This window comes from Physeter macrocephalus, chromosome 9 (genome assembly GCF_002837175.3).
Source record: "Physeter macrocephalus isolate SW-GA chromosome 9, ASM283717v5, whole genome shotgun sequence".
In the NCBI taxonomy this organism is placed as follows: domain Eukaryota; kingdom Metazoa; phylum Chordata; class Mammalia; order Artiodactyla; family Physeteridae; genus Physeter; species Physeter macrocephalus.
The window spans coordinates 49,382,347-49,403,749 of NC_041222.1; the positions used below are offsets into that span (position 1 = coordinate 49,382,347).

The 21,403-nt window shown below is 41.4% G+C and overlaps 1 protein-coding gene across 1 annotated transcript in view; it reads right to left on the minus strand.

Annotated features, from left to right (window-relative positions):
• Positions 1 to 21,403, minus strand: part of GLDC (glycine decarboxylase) — a 108,181-nt gene that overhangs the window by 60,925 nt on the left and 25,853 nt on the right. The window contains exons 4-11 of the mRNA XM_024126926.3: positions 18,248 to 18,412; positions 13,896 to 13,973; positions 12,759 to 12,906; positions 11,869 to 12,065; positions 10,048 to 10,144; positions 4,471 to 4,576; positions 2,702 to 2,841; positions 2,019 to 2,099 (exon numbers count right to left, since the gene is read on the minus strand). Coding sequence (XP_023982694.1) covers positions 2,019 to 2,099; positions 2,702 to 2,841; positions 4,471 to 4,576; positions 10,048 to 10,144; positions 11,869 to 12,065; positions 12,759 to 12,906; positions 13,896 to 13,973; positions 18,248 to 18,412 — 1,012 coding nt within the window. The remainder of the gene's footprint in view (positions 1 to 2,018; positions 2,100 to 2,701; positions 2,842 to 4,470; positions 4,577 to 10,047; positions 10,145 to 11,868; positions 12,066 to 12,758; positions 12,907 to 13,895; positions 13,974 to 18,247; positions 18,413 to 21,403) is intronic.

Below are 21,403 nucleotides of genomic sequence, written 5' to 3' on the forward strand. Positions count from 1 at the left end.
GTCTGGCGCGCCCGGAGCCTGTGTTCCGTAACGGGGGAGGCCACAACAGTGAGAGGCCTGCGTACCGCAAAAAAAAAAAAAAAAGTGACGACCATGATAACACTCAAGTAAAGATTCTCACTTGACATTGCTCTTTTATCTTTGAGAACAATTCTAAGAAAATACAAGTGCCAAGACCATTCAGTGGGAGAAAGGACTGTCTCTTCAACAATGGTGCTGAGAAAACTTGATATACACATGCAAAAGAATGAAGTTGGATCCTTATCTTATAGAATATACAAAAACTAATTCAAAATGGATTAAGGGGACTTCCTTGGTGGTACAGTGGTTAAGAATCCGCCTGCCAATGCAGGGGACACAGGTTCAAGCCCTGGTCCGGGAAGATCCCACATGCCGCGGAGCAACTAAGCCCATGCGCCACAACTACTGAGCCCATGTGCCAAAACTACGGAAGCCCTTGCGCCTAGAGCCCGTGTTCCACAACAAGAGAAACCAACACAATGAGAAGCCCGCGCACCACAAGGAAGAGCAGCCCCCACTCGCCGCAACTAGAGAAAGCCCACGTGCAGCAACAAAGACCCAAAGCAGCCAAAAATAAATAAATAAGTAAATGTGTGTGTGTTTTTTTTTAATGGATTAAGGACCTAAATTTACAAGCTAAAACTACAAAACTCTTAGAGGAAAGTATAGGGGCAAATCTGCATGACCTTGGATTTGGCAATGGTGTCTTACATATGACACCAAAAGCATGAGCAACACAAGAAAAAATAAAGTGCACTTTTGTGCATTAAAGGACACTATCAAGAGAGTTAACAGATAACCCACAGAATGGGGGAAAATATTTGCAAATCATATATCTGATAAGCATTTAATATCCAGAATATATAATGAAATACATGGCTTGCTCCTCATTCTGCTCCAGGCCGATAGTATGAGAGCCCGCAGTGGTTGCTCTGTAAATATTCTTCAAATGTATCTGTGATTAAATTTACTGCAGGGTTCTAGAAGGAAGATATTATTCAGTCTTGTTTATTAATTAAAGATTAAAAGAGAACAGTATAATACTTTTTTGATGATTTACATTTGTTATCTGATACTGAAGTCATCTCTCAAAGAGGACTTAGACAACCAGGACAGCACTGATCAACACTCTGGAACCTATTTCTGTTTCCTTTCATTGACTCATTTAACAGATATTTATTAAGTGGCTCCTATGCTCCAGGCCTTGTAGAGTGATGTGATGAACACCTTGCCACAGGTCTAGGTAGCTGACGTCTCTCTTCCATTCCACAGACTCTCCTGCTCACATGTCCCTGCTATTTCATCATTTTAGAAACCAACTCAGTCTCACTGAACTGTTTCTAGTTCTCATATAACCTCTCTCCTCCTAGCCTTTGTGGCTGCTTTTCCCAGTATCTGCAACACCTCTGGCCCCATCCTCCTTCTTCTCAACTGTGTCTGGATAGCTCCTACTCATCTCTCAAGTCTCAGCTTAGGACAGTTTCTTCCAAGTGTTGGTGAGAAGTCCCCTCCACTCTGTGCTCCGAGAGCATCTTTGGACAGTGCCCATCATAGTACATCATCTGGATTGCAGTCTTGTGCCTGTTTGGATCCTCACTAGACTATAAGCTCCAAAAGGGCGGGAAGTACGTCTGATTTACCACTAGCCTCAGGGCACAGCATAAGACCTGGCACATATTAGGTCAGTTTTCCCAGAATCAACATAACCAAGATGCCAATGTCATGAATCTTTGTATTAGGAATAGTTTCAATTAAACACCATTAACAATCCTTCCAACTAGCCTTGCTGCTCAGTCCTGGCTAGGGCCCACAGCAGTGACCTCTAACTATCAGCAGTCACAGTAGCAAGGGACAATCGGTGGCATAATTTTAACGCAGGCCACCTAATGTCATTCCTGCGCCCCCTCTCCCTCACACTCAGGCCCATAAGAGGCAAAGCCATCTGTGACACCTCCTCAAATAGACATCATGAGGAATTTTAATTTTAATTTACTTACTGCAGATGACTCACAGCCGAAGATCCACAACAAGTCATCCAGATCTTTTTCATTGACTGTTTCATCAAGAGAAATACCAAGCTATAGAAATGGAAATGAAAGAGAAAACATCAGCTTTAAATGCCAAGATCAGTGCAGAAACTCCAAGAGAGGTCAAAGGGGAGAAAGTGCTGGACAAAACTCTCAGTTGTTCTAAAATAACAGGGTATCATTATGTCCAAGTTGGCCCTTGGGCAAAGTAGGCTAGACCAGTCCCAAACGTCAAAAGATTGAGAGTTTTACAGCCACTTCTGGACTCTAAAAGAGTCCAGATGGCTGCAGGGCACTCCTTTTGGTACTAGATATGCTCACTATTCTCTTCCCTGAACTTACCTTATCATATCACTTATCATAGCCTTTACCTTGAACAGTCATATTGTGAACGAAGGAGTATTATGAGCAAAATATGTGCCTAAGAGTCCCATATATGAAAACACAACATCTTAAGGAAAGCTGACAATGGATTATCATTTAAAAGGTCACAATGTTCCAAATTGGAAATGAAAATTGTTTACAAAGAAGTTGTGCCCAAAGGTCCAATACTGATTTTTTTTTAAATAAAGAGAAATTTTAATGAGAAAAGTCATAAAAATTTATAGAATTTGTACATCAAACAAACAAACAAAACTGAAAGTCTGACTTACTGTGTGATCCTCAAACAGCCGAATATTTATTTGCCGCTGAGCAGCCCTGCCCAAGACCTCCTTCAATGAGCAGCCACACCGAATCTTCAAAGTGTCAAAGAACAAGTCATGCTGGAGTTGGTGTCCTGCTCTCTTGAGACCTAGACAAGATAGGATAGCCACCGGTCTCTATGTAGAAACCAGACCCTCTGCCACTGATGCTTCACAGAAGTAAAGAGGTAAATCCTACTACAGTCTGTTCCTACCCAGTGTTTTGGTCGGTGCTTTTTAAAAAAAAAGTAGGACTTCCCTGGTGGCACAGTGGTTAAGAATCCACCTGCCAATGCAGGGGACACGGGTTCGAGCCCTGGTCCGGGAAGATCCCACATGCCACGGGGCAACTAAGCCCATGCACCCCAACTACTGAGCCTGCACTCTAGAGCCTGAGAGCCACAACTACTGAGCCTGCATGCCACAACTGCTGAAGGCCATGCACCTAGAGCCCGTGCTCCACAACAAGAGAAGCCACCGCAGTGAGAAGCCTGCGCACCACAACAAAGAGTAGCCCCTGCTCGCCGCAACTAGAGAAAGCCTGCGTGCAGCAACGAAGACCCAACACAGCCAAAAATAAATAAATAAATTTATTTCTTTAAAAAGGTAAATGTTTATTATTATGCTACAGAAAGTTGTGAAATACAAATAAAATTGGAGAAAAAAATCACCATAATCACCATCCAGAAATAACTAGTGGTTACTTCTTGGTATAGATTCCTCTAGAAGTGTGTGTGTGTGTGTGTGTGTGTGTGTGTGTGTGTGTGTGTGTGTGTGTTATATCACATACATATACTTCTTTACCCTTTTTAAAAAAATTTAATGTATCATGAAGATTTTACTTTTCTACAGATCAAAACCCCTATCATTATTTTTAATGGCTATGTAATATTCAAACTTAAATTATGTACCATAATTTAACTAATTACTTATTATTGGACGTTTAGGCTGTTTCCAAGATTGTGCTATTATAAATAATGTTTCAAATGCACACCCTTTACATCGTTATCTGATTATTTCCTTTAGATACATTCCTAGAATTTCTGTATCAAATTGTAGGTACATTTTGTTTTTTTGTTTTTTTGTTTTTGCGGTACGTGGGCCTCTCTCTGTTGTGGCCTCTCCCATTGCAACAGAGCACAGGCTCCGGACGCGCAGGCTCAGCGGCCATGGCTCACGGGCCCAGCCGCTCCGCGGCATGTGGGATCTTCCCAGACCGGGGCACGAACCCATGTCCCCTGCATCAGCAGGCGGACTCTCAACCACTGCACCACCAGGGAAGCCCTGTAGGTACATTTTAAAAGCTTTTGACACATATTGTTTAAGTGCCCTCATAAAAGTCATACCAATATCAGCATTCTTTTTAATCTCTGCCAATGTAATGAGAGAAACACTATTTTATTCTTTCAATTTACATTTCTTTGATAAATAGTGAGGTTGAAATTATATATGTTCATCTCTACACTTTCTTTTAAAATTACATTTAATGTCCTTTGTCCAGTTTTCTCTCAGGGTGTTCATTCTTCTTGTGCATGGGGTGGGGGGACTGAGGAAGAGCTCAATATAGTAAATATATTAACACTCAGTCTGTCATAGATGTTGAAAATATTATTCCTAGGTTTTTATGTGACTTTTAATTTTGCATGTAGTATTAGACATGCAGTGAGTTTTCAATTTTATTTACTCACATGTATCGGTCTTGTTATAACCAAAAGTTTTACAACAGAAAACTGACTCACCTTCAGACAAAATCAAAGTGGCATTATGTACCCTCCTAGCAATATGTTCCAGCCCGTGGGACCCATGGTAGATTGCAAACATTGCAGCCATGTTCGCCAAGAGAGCCTAAAACGACAAAGAGCATTTAAAGAATCATGTTCAACAAGGTGATGGAAGATGATCAGTGGAAGGGCCTGTTATTCTGACTTGAGATGCCAAAACTAAAAGCAGGTACAAAGCAAAATGCTTAGACTCCCTGCCTTCTCTATGATAGCTGGAGACCATTTATAACCTGCCCAACCATCTGAGGGGTAAATACAGCATCCAAGACACCCTAGAGTCACTATACTAAACCTTTCAATGTGACCACTAGTAAGGTGTTCCATCCATGCCACATAATCATGTCACCCATAAAGGGGAAGATCAGGCTGTCATCAGACAGGGAGATGCAATATTTAATGTTGGAAGATAGTGGAACAACAAAGACCTCAGGGGAAAAAAGTGAGATCTAAGAATTTTATGCTCAATAATACAGTTCTTCAAGGATAAAAGCAACAAAAATTTTCAAACACACAAGAACTCAGGGAGTATAATTCTCTTGAAGCCTTAAATAAAGCACTAGAAACTGAATTTCAGCCAACCAAGAGGTGAATGGTGAATCTATGCAAAGGACCACCAAAGACGAAAATGCAGGACGCAGGGGAATAAAACCAAAATGAGTTGGCAGGAGATATATTAGGAAGGGAAAACCAGAACCTACTGGCTTATTCCCTGCTGACAGTAAGGTCACTTCCTCAGGTAAAGATATCTCTCCTGACTGTTGACTGAAGTTTCACAAAAATATTTACAGGGAAGTGTGTATTCTAGTGTGACAGAGAATAGGAGAGAATGGCACTAGAATCTCTCAGAGACTCAGGGAGGGAATCCAGCATAGGGAACAAGGAAGGGACCACTGTGGTGGCATCTTGGATCAGGGAGGAGGATAAAAAGAGGATGGCAAGGGTCAGAAACCAAAATGAGTGCCAATGTGGGGGAAAATCATGGAGGCCCACCTCCTGTCTCTCCTCCTTTTGGCCCTATCCCTCACCTGCTTTTCCACCCTAGATCCTACCAACCAGCAGCCTTGTAACCATGCAATATCACCTTAGGTAACTGACCCAAACTCTAGTCTCAGACTCCTCACCTGCTTAGTCCATTCAATTCTCCCACAGCCCCTCCCATCTCATTGGTCCAGCACCATGGTTTCTATGAGTTTCCAGTCCCACTAAAGTGACTTTTGTCCTAATGTACTAGGTCAGCAGTTCAAGGTCCACCTTCATGTTCAATCATCCCAAGGTGGGAAGGGGCACATTACAGAACAGAAACACTACTCAGCTGAGAAACACAGTGCTTTTAAGTTGGATGATGTTCAATATCAGATCTATTTTGTTAGGTACACATTTCCTCTGTGAGGCTGCTGGAAGGAATCTCTCTGGGGTCACTGCAAAAATGCCAGAAAGTGAAATCAGAGTCAATAAAGAAAATGAGGAAAAGAAGACATCAGAGAACACAGAAGTAGACTTTCTTGGACCAAGTGCCAGAGAGAGTACAGACACTCTTGTGGACTCTGTATAACAATTAGAAATAAATACGGAAGAACCACAACACGTTATAGCTATGGAGAGGGCATGTCTGAAGTAAAACATCCATAATATAGTGTATCATGGCTCATGGCTATGCTGCCTGGGAATAAACACTCAGGCTTGATGTTCACAGAATGCTCTGGAAGCCTCCCATCACAGAAGCCTTGTGGAGGCTTGTGGTTCATGTCACTTTTTAAACTGGAGATCATTCTTGCTACAAACAGGAGACTATATCAACCAACTGACCAACAAATTAATGAAAAGTATAAAGTCACTTTTAGAAATCTTGGTAAGGCATTAGAATATCAAAGGAAGTTCAGAGAAACAGAGAGACCAAGAAGATTCAAATTTCTTTGATAATCTGACAAACAACATAATTAGGATACTTAAAGTAATCAAAAGTGAATCATGGGGACTTCCCTGGTGGCACAGTGGCTAAGCATCTGCCTGCCAATGCAGGGGACACGGGTTTGAGCCCTGGTCCAGGAAGATCCCACAAGCCCGTGCACCACAACTACTGAGCCCATGCTCTAGAGCCCGCAAGCCACAACTACTGAGCCCACATGCCACAACTACTGAAGCCCACGCACCTAGAGCCTGTGATCCGCAACAAGAGAAGCCACCACAATGAAAAGCCCGTGTGTCGCAATGAAGAGTAGCCCCCGCTCGCCACAACTAGAGAAAGCCCGCATGCAGCAATGAAGACCCAACGCAGCCAAAAATAAATAAATAAAATAAAATAATTTATTTTTTTTTAAAAAGTGAATCATGAAAGGATGCTCAAAATCATTAGTTATTAGGTAACTGCAAATCAATCCCACAGTGAGATATCACTTCACACCCACTAGGACAGCTATAACCAAAAAGAGGAACAATAACAAGTACAGATGAAAATGTGGAGAAATTAGAACCCTCATATATTGGTGGAGGGAATGTAAAATGATGCAGCCACTTCAGAAAAGAGTCTGGAAGTTCCTCAAATAGTTCAACATAGAGTTACCAACGACCCAGAAATTCTATTTCTAGGAATATACCCAAGAGAACTGAAAATATATGTCCCCACAAAAACTTATACACAAATGAGCATAGCAGCCTTATTCAAAGTACCCCAAAGTGGAAGCAACCTAAATGCCCATCAATTGATGAATGGATTAACAAAATATGATATATCCATACAATGGGATATTCTTCAGCCATAAAAAAGAATGAAGTATTGATTCATGATACTGTAGGGGCTCCAAACAGGCCTCCCTAAGATGTGCCACTTTAGCATGTGGATTATTTTGAGTTCAGGCAATGGAGACCTTCTGGGCTCAAGAGAAACTACTCCTCCTCCCTTAACTGCCCAGAAGAATTTAAATTGAAGATTTTTCCCAGAAAAGGAGTTATTACCAAAGATAAATTTTATCTAAGTGGCCCCATCTATATGGCAGAGCAAACCACTAATTACCAAACATCTTGTTCTTCTTCTTATCATCCAGTGAATGGCCCTCCCAAGCTTGGAAGCATCTGGCCCCTATCCCATTCCTTAGCCCAGGATGACATGTATACCTTATTTACTTTTCTGTCCTTTAACTTCTCATGTATGTGGGGTCTCTGAGCCTCTCATATATGTGGGGATCCTGTATGTATGTAGAAAATGTTATTTTCGCCTGTTAATCTGTCTCATATCAATTTAATTCTTAGACCAGCTAGAAGAACCTAGAGGGTTAGACGAAAAATTTTTTTTTCCTTCCCAATTCTACAACGTGGATGAACCTTGAAAACATCTCAAATGAAAGAAACCAGGCACAAAAGGCCACATATTGTATGATCTCATTTATATGAAATATCCAGAATAGGCAAATCCATAGAGACAGAAAGGAGATAAGTGGTCACCAGGGGCTGAAGGGAGGAGAGAAGGATAGGAAGTGACTGCTTAGTGGGAACAAGTTTCTTTTAGGGGTGATGAAAATATCCAGAAATGAAATGCTGGTGATGGTTACACAACTTTGTGAAAATACTATCAACCATTGAACAGTGTACTTTAAATGGGTGAATTATATGGAGAGTTATATCTCAATAAAAGAGCTAATGAAATGTAAATTATACATCAATACCCCTGGACTTTAGAAAAAGCTAACGAAAGCTTGTAGTGGAAGTTGAGAAATAAGAGACTATAAAGAAGAAGATACGATGCAAATTCACACACCTGTAGAAATGTCACAAGTTTACAGAAAGATTTTTTTTTAAGAAGTCAGTAATGCATTTTCAGAGATTAAAAAAAAAAAAGTTCTGCACCATCAGTGATGCAAAACTAAGAGAAGTCCAGTGTGGACCCTACAACACTCGAGGAATGGGGCAGCCTTGAGAAGAACATGGAAGAGGTGCTACAAGAAGAAGGCTGGAGTAATGACATAGAGTGCTCAAGGAACAGCTTAAAAAATATCAGTCATCTCCGAACAAAAGAGAATAATTATAGGCCTACAAAGAAAATGACACTGGCATCACAAGCAATTGTTTCATGCAACCAGTTATGAGAAGAAACACATGAGATGAAATAGACAATGGAGAGTCAGAAAATCTCCAGAATAAGAAAGCGAAAATCAGAGAAGACAGGGTATGACTATCTCTAGGGCAAACATCATGTTATTCATTGCTGAAAAACAGAGACCTCTTACGATCCAAGTTAAATAATGAAATATCAGCTATCCATGAACTGGAAGGAAAAAAGAAGTAGGAATGTAACTTTTGCTCATTGTAGATAGCCCAAGTTAACCTGGAAAATTAATTCAAACCTTGAAGCAGAAAGCCCTTAGTGCACTTATGATCATAGAGACACGTTCTGGAAGAATATGAGCAGAAAGCAGCAGAGGAAGGGAAGATACGTAATAAGCAGGGAATTCAACAAATGAAGGGTAAACTACAGAAAGTAAAGGCATCACATAAAGATCAATTTGCTGTCAACAGAGGACAAGCTTGTGATGACTGGCTCCTTCCTGTGATACTAGAGGAGCTCTTCCCTGAAAAGCAGCCACGTCCCTGAGACAAAAATAATAATACTGGAAAACCAACTGATGAAACTATTTCAACGACCAATGGATATGCAGCAAACTATAAGAAGACCTTATCATCTACTCCCTCCCTGGAGAGGCTTTCTAAAAGCTGGCGGTGGTGCTGTGAGCCAATGCCCTGAGGGGAAGAACAATGCACTGCCTACGGAGGTATCTGTGAGATCTCTCCCTTTCCCTGACCCCAAATGGAAGAGAACCGAGAGTGGATTATATGCTCAGGAGTGGTCCTCCACCAGATCCTAGGAACTGGCTGGATGTCAGAAAACACTGCTCCCTCTAACCTGAGACCTTGGGCAACGTTCAGGTAACTCCTCCTCTTTTATCCCATACATTTCAGAAATGCCTCTACCAGTCCGGGAAGATCCCACATGCCACGGAGCAGCTAGGCCCGTGAGCCATGGCTGCTGAGCCTGTGCGTCCAGAGCCTGTGCTCTGCAACGGGAGAGGCCACAACAGTGGGAGGCCCGCGTGCCGGAAAAAAAAAAAAGAAAAAAAAAAGAAATGCCTCTCATGAGTTCCCAGTAAGAGTACCCCATGGCCACCACCGGCTGGCCAATCTGGACTATCCACTCAGTACAGTCACCTCAAGCACCTTCACCTTGCCTTCCTCACACTAAACTGGAGGTCCTCCATCTCAGCCCTAAGAGAAGGTGCCCCAGTCACCACCCATAATGGACCTGCCCTGTGGCCAAGAATGCCAGAGACCCTAACGGGTGAAGGGTGTGCATACATGGAACCACAGTAAAATACACTGTATTGGCGTCCTGACAAGACCACAAGGCTGCTCTACCAGCAAGATCTTGACATTTTTGGTGTGCACACTGCTCAGTGGATGAATGAAGCAACAACTCAGTAAATGAACAAGTAGCTCATTGCTGTAGACTGTAAGACATTCAGTGAGCAGGTCAGGTATGTGATCTACCTGAGCTGTACAGATGTTGCTGGTAGCCTTGTCTCTCCGGATGTGTTGCTCCCTGGTTTGAAGAGCAAGACGATACACTTCTTTTCCACTGGCATCTCTGGACCAAGAATAAAACATCCGGTTAGTACAGATCATCATAACACCAGGAGTTGCCATAAACAGAACTGCTTCTTTCCTTCCCACCTTGAAGTGAATTCAGCAAAATTACTTAGGTGCAAGGTCATAAAGAAACAATTTCCAAACCATCTTCTTCTAAAGGGGACTGTTAATTTTCAGTTTGTACTTTGAGGATTTGAGGCACTGAGACATATACAATAAGCTGGGAACTTTAAAAGAAAATTTTCCAGGAATCACCCAGCCTAATAAAATGATGGTGATTGAGGATTAAACTTCACTCTGAGCTTCTTGGCAGACTCAGAGAAAAGGGAAATATCCGACAAAGGAAACAGAATTTCTATACTAGAAATCTAAAGCAACTATATGGCTATAAATAAAGGATGTTAACAACCTAACACTTGTCTCTAATAAAATTTCTGCTTTCTTAATACAATTAAAAATCTAGATAACCACAAAGATTCAGCAGTCTTAGGCTTTATTTCATCCAACTCTCAGGCCCACTTTCCAGAAAGGTAAGAAGATCAATACAAAAATCAGAAGATGATAACTGATATATGAAACCCTTTTAAATTAGAAAACGCTCTGTCTCATCTCATCTGGTGAAGAGACATCATTGAAAGAAAATATAATGTAAGAATACTTAAAGAAACTATTATTTTTTACATTAAAAAGCAAAGTGCCTTTTGCTATCATGTGACAAAGTGAAAATATTTCAGAACTTCTCATCACCAACACATCATTCACTAGTTCAGACTCTTCACTTACATTAACAGCCCAGCTTTATGAAAGGTCAAAAACAATACGCTAAAGTTCCACATTAACAATCATGGCATTCATCTCAATTCTTAACCCGAGGATTTTCATCAATGAGAAGCACTCAAGGAAGTACATTTGGAAATTACTCAAATGACCAAAGGGCAGGACTCTAGGAAATAATGTAGGTCACACCCAATGTGTGCATGGTAATCTCTTATTGCACTTGTCTTTACATAGCCATGTGGCATGTTAATACTTTTGAGAAAGAAACTAGTTAGATATAAAACACACTTAAAATATTCAGTCTCTCAAGACTTTCATCAATCTAAAATTCATTTCTATGACTTCAATACAAATATGCTATAAATTGTACACATACTTTTCCAAATATGCACAAATTCATGGCATTTGAGAAGAGGTACATGGCATTTGAGAAGGGCCAGGTATGGGATAATGGTGTGTGTGTGTGTGTGTGTGTGTGTGTGTGTGTGTGTGTGTGTGTCTTGGGATGGGGTTGGGGGGTAGGTAGGGCATTGATACCCCAAACATTCATACCCCAAATACATTCTCTCTTCTGACTCTATGTTTACATTTCCTTAATCGACCCAAAATGGCCCACTTAAATTCAAAGAGAAATCAACAACTTTTCTGATCAAGCGAAGGAGCAGGGCTTCCCTGGTGGCGCAGTGGTTGAGAGTCCGCCTGCCGATGCAGGGGACACGGGTTCGTGCCCCGGTCCGGGAAGATCCCACATGCCACGGAGCGGCTGGGCTCGTGAGCCATGACCGCTGAGCCTGTGCATCCGGAGCCTGTGCTCCGCAACGGGAGAGGCCACAACAGTGACAGGCCCGCGTACCGCAAAAAAAAAAAAAAAAAAAAAAAGAGAGATGGAGCAGGGAAAACCATAACCACAATAAAAGGGAAGAAACATGAGCTGAGCTGTTTTACCTTGTTACCCCCACCATTCTTCCAGGCATCATCCTCACCAAACTTTCTCTGACAGCAAAAAAGGCTGCATGTGGTCCGCCATAGCCCAGCGGCACTCCAAATCTCTGTGAGCTGCCCAGGGCAACGTCCACCCCAAATTCTCCGGGAGGCCTCAGGATACACAGAGCTAGAAGGTCAGTAGCACAGCAGGCCAAGCTCTAGAAAGGAAACAAGAGAAAATGGACAAGGTTGTGACCTTCCCTGAGACCAGTGGAAGGATAGCAAATTATCTCCATTATAGGCAGACTGGCAGAGTTGGTTCCTATCCTGTGAAATTTATTTACTCATTCATTCATTTAAAATATTTACTGAGTGCCTACTATGTGCCAGGAACCAGTGAAGAAAACAAACTTGAAAAAAGGAGGTTGGAAGGAGGCAGTTTTACCTTACCAAGCGATAAAGGTGTGGAAATTAAAACACACCAAAAAGAGAAACAATAATAGGGCTTCCCTGGTGGTGCAGTGGTTAAGAATCCGCCTGCCAATGCAGGGGACATGGGTTTGGCCCTGATCCAGGAAGATCCCACATGCCGCAGAGCAGCTAAGCCCGTGCACCACAACTACCGAGCCTGCGCTCTGGAGCCGGTGAGCCACAGCTACTGAAACCCGCGCGCCTAGAGCCTGTGCTCCGCACAAGAGAAGCCACCACAATGAGAAGCCCTCGCACCGCAACAAAGAGTAGCCCCCGCTCGCCGAAACTAGAGAAAGCCTGCGTGCAGCAATGAAGCCCCAACGCAGCCAAAAAGAAATTAAACAAATAAATTTTTTTTAAATCATGCTAAAAAGAGTAACAATAATAATTCAAAATTGAGACACACCTCCACGGACCCCCACAAGGAGAGGTTTGCCTACCCCAGCCTGATGGGCTCTCTCCACGAGCTCTGTGAAGTCTTCCACCTTCCCCTCGGTGTCTGGGTACTGGAACAGCGCTCCACTGACATCTTTTCCACTGAAGTCCATTTCATGGGGTAACTTCAGCTCAATGAGGACTCCAGCATACCTGAAAAGACAGAAGACAAAGAACCACCACCATGCTTTTGGTTTACAGGGAAAGTCAAATCATCTACAGTTTCTTTTCCACGATACAGCATGCATATTCTGTGTCCTTCCTCAGTGCCCCCACCCCCTACCCTATCCCAACACGCACACACCCCCAGCCCTTCAGTGGTAACTGTGCTTCACACCAATTCACCTGCAGCCACTGTTAGCACCTCCCCTCCCGCTTTCCTGTCAGAACCTGTGCCTGAGACAAGAGCAGAAACATGCCTTCCTAGGGCTAAACAACCACTACCTGTAACTACACAGCCACTGTCACTTTGACCTTGGATAGGTCTTAGGTGAATGGAAAACCTCAGTAAGACAAGGAAGAAGACCTTCCTTAGGTTCCTGAAACTATCTAATTCCTATCATATGTCAGAAAACCACTTCTGAAGGAATGGTGGTATGGGATGGGGCGGGGGGAGGCTTTTACAAGGAGAAAGCAAATAAACACACCCACATGTGGTAGTTGTGCTGTCTTTGTATTATCTGATTACAGCACTTAAAAAATATAATATGCTTTCATCTACATCATACTAAACTAGGTATTATGTGGATTCCCTATGGGCCATGTTTGCAGGAATATATACAAAATCATAACAGTTGTGTGAGAGTTCCATTTTTACCCTGTGCTTTTCAAACTTTTCAAAACACTGTTGAAACTATTTTAATATTCTTAATTTTCTTTTTTTAAAAAAAGGACACAAAACAACGTGTTCTTTTTGTAAAATATAAAACAAAGGCGACCAAACCCACTGTGTATTTTTTCCTGAATTCTGACACATCTTAATTACCAGTGAGGTCATGGGAAGAAAGTGGGAGGGAAAGTAAAATTCAATAACCCCAGCTTAAAACAGGTTCAACTCCAGTCAGTTTGGAAATTAGAGGAAGAAACAGCAGAGATGAGCATAATATTATCCCTGAGTTCAAAATACAAATAAGATTAATTACTTGGCTCGAGTCTGGACGACAGCTATTGTCTGTGAGTGGCAACGAGGGTCAACAAAAAACTTCCTCCTCTTGTTATGTCTGTTGAAAAGAAAAATCACAATTCGAACATGAACATTAAAGAAATCAGAGTATCTTCTAAGAATGCAAAGCAAAGATGGTACTTAAGGAAAGTCTGAGCATAGGATAAAAAATAATGAGTCATTAATAACTAATATAGTGATATTTCCTGATTAGAATTTCACTGAAATCCAATTCCGATTCTAACCCCATTTAGCAAAATCAATCTTAAACTGGTTTAAATTTTTAAAAATATACTATGAGGAAAATGAAAGAAAAGGGTAGTGATTAGGTGCGAGTAGGAACAAAAAACTAAGTCTTCTAGATAAAATCATCTGAGAAGTTTATTGCCAAAGGATCATTTAGAGATTATCTAAACCGAGTGTCCTCATTCAAAGGAAGCGGTGAAGAACTCAGATAGGTTGTGATACGTGCAGGTGCCACAGAGCTATGGAAGGAACTGCGTTGGGTCTAAGACCCAAATTCAGTAAGTTCTCTAACAGTCCATAGTTTCAGGAAACAAAACTGATGGGGAGGGTTTCCCTGGTGGCGCAGTGGTTGAGAGTCCGCCTGCCGATGCAGGGGACACGGGTTCGTGCCCCGGTCCGGGAAGATCCCACATGCCGCGGAGCGGCTGGGCCCGTGAGCCATGGCCGCTGAGCCTGCGCGTCCGGAGCCTATGCTTCGCAACGGGAGAGGCCACAACGGTGAGAGGCCCGCGTACCGAAAAAAAAAAAACTGATGGGGATGCATAACATTTTGTGTATCACAAGCGCATCTGGGTAAAAAGAAATGAGTGGAGGATACAAGTATATTGTATAAAAAGAAAGATCCACATGACCAGTTAACAGCAAGTTTCTCAATGGAATGGGACTGAGAAACAGCAAGGTTTTACTTGTCATTATATCCTTCTCTGCTATTTGAAATTTTCCACTATGAACAGGTATTATTCTTATTGTAAGCATAAATTCAATAGAGTAAATAGAGTTGGGAGATACAAAATTAACTGTCCAATGCACAAAGCTCTTCAAAGTCTATATCTAAATAACTCTGGAGAGAAGAGCTTTCTAAGCCTAAATGACCTCGTATGGAAACAAAAACACTGCTATTGAAGAAAACATTTCCTAAAGATAAGAAACACAAGGCTGCTTTTCAAGGGTAAAATTAAATGCAGGATGGAAGGTATGAGAATTAAGAGAGAGGAAGCAAATCAAGCACTTGCAGAGTGCGCGTAGCCCAGTGACTCTATTAAAGTTCAGGAGAGAACCCCTGACCCATCAACTACAAAGTTCTCAGCTTCTGCAAGTGTGAGATGAAAGCTCTTACTCAGAAAAAGGGGATGGAGGTGGGGGATGGGAGAGCAGCGAGAAGGTGGATGAGGAAGAGAGAAGGTGAAAAGGACTGAAAAGCTGAGAATAGAATAGGAACGACATTCTTTTCCCGCTGTCCCTAAGATGACAGGAAGAAGAGCCTGAACCCACCCCTGGGACTGCTTGGGAAGCAGAAGGGCCTGGAACTTAGAGGCCTCCATATCTGCCCAGTGAGTTCGAGGTTCACAACTGCAACACTGTGATTTATAGGAAAAAAATATTTGATCATTCAGATGACCAAGATATATTTCTCAAATATATGTGGTCTTTGTCCACAGTTCCTGGCTCACAGCTCCCAAAATCATTGGAATTTCCTAAGTGTGAAAAGTGATCAAGGTGTCATTTGTAATGTTAATGAGGTGACTTTTGCATCCCACAGAGGAATGAGGGCTGGTTGCTAAAGGAGCCAACCGTGTGATTAGTGGGTTGGAACTTTCAGTTCTACACCCTGAGCTCCAGGGAAGGAATCTTGCCAATGGCCAAGATTTAATCACTCGTGTCTATGTAATGAAGCCTCCATAAAAAACCCAAAGGGTAGGATTTGGAGAGCTTCTGGACTGGTGAACATGAGGAGATTTGGGAAGGATGGGGATCTCTGAGGGAGCATGGAAGCTCTGAGCCCTTTCAACGTACCCAGCCCTATGCATCCCTTCTGTCTGGCTGTTCCTGAGTTATATCATTTGATAATAAACTGGTTCTAGTAAGTAAAATGTTTCTCTGAGTTCTGTGCGCTGCTCTGAGGAGGGGGTCATGAAAATTCCAGTCGATTGAATACAGGTAACAATCTGTACTTGAGAATGGCATCCTGAGTTGGAGGGGGTTGTTGGAACCCCAATCTATAGCCAGTTGGTCAGAGGCACAAGCAACAACCTGGGCTTGCGACTTGCAGCTGAAGTAGGGCAGGGGTGGAGAGGTGGGGTGCAGTTTTATAAAACTGAGCCCTTAACCTGTGGAATCTGATGCTATCTCCAGGTAGATGGTGTCAGGATTGAGTCAAATTCTCAGACACTAGCAGATGTTTGTTCGTTTGTTTTCAGGTGTGAGAGGAACCCCCCTCCCTGACTGGAATTGGTATCAGAATCAATTTAACCACCCCTCAAGTCTGTGGAAGCCAAGAAAGAGACTTACATGGGCATTCAGAGTGTAAACAAAGAATGTTGCCCGCCAGTTCCACAAGGATCAAGGCATTAGCCACTGCAGTCACCCAGTCAGTCGACTAGGGCCAGTCCCCCAAAACCTCAGACAGACACATCATCAATGTGGGCAGATTTCCCTACCAGATGACCATCCATATGAGAATTCTACCTGGAAGGAAGGTAAACTCAAATGTATTCTCAAGGCAAAGAACAAAAGAAGGTGAGGAGCTGGAGAACGATTATTAACTAAATATTAACCAAAGTTAACCATGACCCAGCAATTCTACTTCTAGAAATGCATCCTCAGGAAATAATCACAACTTTTGACAAAGATTTATCCTACAGATGCACAAAAATACCATTAATAACAGTGAAAAATGGGAACAAACAATGTATAACAATAGAGGTGAGGTTACATCAATTATGGTACTTCCATGCAAATGAATATTGCGATGTAGCCAATAAAAGCCACAGTTTAGAAAGCTGACTAAAGAAATGGGGAAATGTTCACAAAATATTGTTAAATAGAAAAAGAAAACAAGCAATAAAACATTAAATACAACCTGAGAAGAATATTCTTCATAAAAGATGGTGATATTTACTTACATATTACATTGCAGATTGCTAGTTCCTACCCAATATCCATTCTCCCTGTCACCATAGTAACAGAAACCCAGTATGTAGGGGGCAGCAATGTGCCCATCTGAAAAAAACTGCATTTCCCCAGGTCACTTGTAGGCAGGGGTGGTCAGTGAAGCATAAGTAAATTGTTGAGTGGAGGATTCCAAAACACTATTTAAAGAGAGCTTATTTTGCTAGAAGTACCCTTTACTTCTTCCTGAATGCAGGCGTCATGGCTAGAGCTCCAGCAGTCATCTTGTGACCAGGAGGGCTGTGGACAGGACTCTTGTCTGCCACTGCAGTAAACAAAAAATGTTGCCCGCCATCCCAGTTCTACAAGGATCAAGCCATTAGCCACTGCAGCTGCTCACTGATGGCGCACCCTGAGAGGAATTCAGGATGGAGAAAAACAGGAAGTATTATTTGCTTTGGAGACTGGCCCAAGATAGTTAAGATGCATTTCTAAGGAATAATTTCAATGAGCCCAAACTCTTGCATCTTCCCATATATTGAAAAGCACTAACATTAACCTGAGATGTCTGTTCTTTGTGATTAGCAGTAATCTTTTGATGTTCGACTGCATGGGTTTTTTCCAGCAAAAATCTCCTACGTGTTCTGGCTCCTCCCTGACCTCTTCGGAGCAGTTCCTCAGAGCTGTGTGAGAGACTGTGTCCGGGGCTCTCATCCTTAGTAAGATCCCCAAATAAAACTTAACTTGCAAGTTTTAGGTTGTATGTTTTTCTTCAGTCTACAGGATAAAAGCCTCGCACTAATGATGGCAAAGAGAGAGGGGCATTGGTCCTTGATACTATCTCGGAGTTGCTGTAACATCCCTGAACTTAACATTATGTATGTGAAGAGCAAAATGTCTTTCTTACATAATGTTAAACAATAAAGAGCAGTGGCTTTTTAAATGCACTATATTTCACATCTGTTTGTTACCTCAACTAACTGGTATAATGATACTGATACACGTATCTCATAGACACAAATGTGTGTGTGTGTGATAGACAGAAAGAGGGGGCAGGGAAGAGAAAGAGAGAGAGAGAGGGTAAGAAGGACAAAGTCACTGGGCACTGACCGAAGCAGGGAAACCCCCGCCTGCACAGCAGTTGTAAGACTGGAAGACGTCCCTCCCCCTGAGGGAATCTCATGCTGGGCCTCTCACCTGTAGCAGAGCTGCATTGCCTCTGCAGCCGCGGTGGCCTCATCCAGCAGGGATGCATTAGCCATGTCCATGCCTGTGATGTCACACACCATGGTCTGGTAATTGAGTAAACTCTCCAGTCTCCCCTGAGACACCTCTGGCTGGTACGGAGTATACTGGGTGATCCTGTAAGGGACCCAAAACACTATGTCCAAACTGTGAATCCACTATTCAGAAAAAGCTCATGAAATACCTTCATTTTAGAATTCAGTATCTGAAAATTAAGTTTGCCTCTCTTGAGAATCATATAATACAACAATAAGCTTCCTTTTTGTCTTCTGTAAGGAAGCTCAGCATTAAATCATAGTAACAATATTACCCTTTGGGGATAATCAGTACTTACATTTCTATTTTAATGATCTTATCATAAGTATGTTGTACTGTAAGTTGGCTCTTAAAATTCACTTGAGACTGCCTATAGTATTATAAACAGAATAAAAAAAAAAAAGCTCACTGCAACCATGGTTCACAATAGAAAAGTATCTGAGAATCTAATATCTAATACTTGAAACTTTTGGTTTTGGGGAAGAGGAGCTTTGTTTATACTAACCAGAAGTTCTATGTGCTCCTAAAAAATTAATAGAGGTCTGTTTAAGAATTGTCGGGAATTCCCTGGCAGTCTAGTGGTTGGGATTCCGCACTTTCACTGCCAAGGGCCCGGGTTCAATCCCTGGTCAGGGAACTAGGATCCCACAAGACACGTGGCACAGCCAAAAAAAAAAAAAGAATTGTCACTATCCAGTTATTAAAAGTCTATGGAAGTAAACTCCATACCTATCAAAATTCAAGAATACTAATGGTTAGAAGGCAGCGCAGACATGAATTCTAACCTTAAAATCCTCCAGTTATTAGCCAAAAATGTGTCTTTAGGTATGAGAGTTAACCCACTTAGTGACTTCATCACTTTCTTCATCCCTTCATTCATTCACTCATCCTACAAATATTTACTGCATGTCTACTAAGTGCCAAAAACTATGGGCTTCCCTGGTGGCGCAGTGGTTGCGCGTCCGCCTGCCGATGCAGGGGAACCGGGTTCGCGCCCCGGTCTGGGAGGATCCCACATGCCGCGGAGCGGCTGGGCCCGTGAGCCATGGCCGCTGGGCCTGCGCGTCCGGAGCCTGTGCTCCGCGACGGGAGAGGCCACAACGGGGGGAGGCCCGCATACCACAAAAAAAAAAAAAAAAAAAAAAAAAAACTATGATAAGTTCTGGTGGCACATCATAAGCAAGATGGGTAACAGTCCCTGATCTCAAGGAAAATATATTATAGTGGGGAAAAAGAGATAAAAAATACATAAAATCATTTCAGAGTGATAAATATTTTAAAGAAAATAAAATAAGAGGAGAGAGGGTAGCTGGGGACTTGGAAAGAGCTGCTATCTTTTCACCAAGAATCCATTACTGTACTACCAAAGTGTGTCAGACTGGGGTCTATGCTCCCACATGAGAGTAACATTGTTTCATATCTCTATTGTTTTTGTTCTTCCAAGCCTGAAGAGTATTAGGAAAAAAAAAAATTTTCAACCCCTTTTCCTTTCTCTCCTGATCTGGTAATCACGTTCAGGATATTTCCACCTTTTTTTTTTTTCTTTTTTCTTTTCTGAAGGCTTTGAAATCAATGTCTTCTTACCTTTGAGGGGGAAAAGAGTGGGGGAGATTGCCTTACCAAGCAGTGAAATGTCAAGACTTTGAAATAACTTCCCTGAAACTTTCATTGGTATAGTTGTGTGTGTGTGTGTGTTTGTACAGCAGAGTATGTTTTTGCTTCAATTAATTCCTTGAACAGCCTGGTTTAGCAACTGTAAATCAGTTTGCCAAATTCTAAGCGGGTGGTGAACTGGAATAAATGAAGCACACAATACATAATGTAGACAAAGTAGAAAGGGAATCTAAGCAGAAATGGCACACAAAAGGCACAGGCAAGGGGTCACTGTGACCTCAGATCAGATAAGATCTTCATACACAGCATAGTCTGCCACCACAAAGACATAGGCTTAGATAGCCGGGCTAACATGAAACGTTCATTTTCCTCACAATCATTATTTGGCATACGGACAGACACACAAACTTATACACACACATACACAAAAAAGCATGCATATGTATCAGCTAGCCCATCCAAAGAATTCATCACAGCACTGAACAGAATGTTGAAAAATGAGCAACAAACTCTCTATTAAAAGGAAAATGATTAAATTAGACAATATGCATATAATACTATGGATTGTGAAAATGATATGTAAAAATATTTTCTGACATAGAAGATGCTCATGATACATTAATTTAAAAATTAAAATGTAAAATACTACAATCCTATTTTTGTAAATTTGTAAAAACGTGAACCAAAACGTAAACAGTGATTTTCTCTGGGTGGCAAGATTAACCATAATTTTTACTTTCTTTTTATTATATGTTCTAAATTTTAAAGACATTGGCTACCATTTATTAACCATCTTCTGTGTGTCAGGAACATGTTTACAACCTTTTTTTGCTGATTATGTGATGCATGCTCTTTGTAAAAAGTTGGAAAATTGAGATAACTACTGAGAAAATAAAATCACCCATAATCCCAGAACTCCAAGATAACAAATAGTTAACATTTAGGTACATTTCTTTTCAGTCTTTTTTTCTTTTTCTCCTCATTTTTCTGTTGTGTTGTTTGCCCCTTTTCTTGTTAATCTGTGACTTTTCTATATACATTCTTTTTTTTTCTCTAGCTTTATTGAAGTATAATTCACAAAACTGTGTATATTAAAAGTGTACAACATGATGTTTTGATATACGTATACTTTGTGAAATGACTACCACAATCAGGTTAATTCATTTCAGTCTCTTTTTGACATCACAATCATATTTATACTTCAAAGTAAGATGGTACTCTGTATAAAGTTGTGTCTCGATTTTTTTTCTGTTAACATTATTCCATGGACAATTTCTAATAACTTTAAATATTATTCAGAAATATGCATTTGATTGTTATGTGTTATTAAATCATTTATCATAATTTATTTAACAAGTCCCCTCAAGTTTAACAATACTTTTGGTTTTTAAATATTAGAAATAGCATAACAGTGAACATCCTTATCTTTGTATTATTTCCTTAGGATAAATTCCTAGA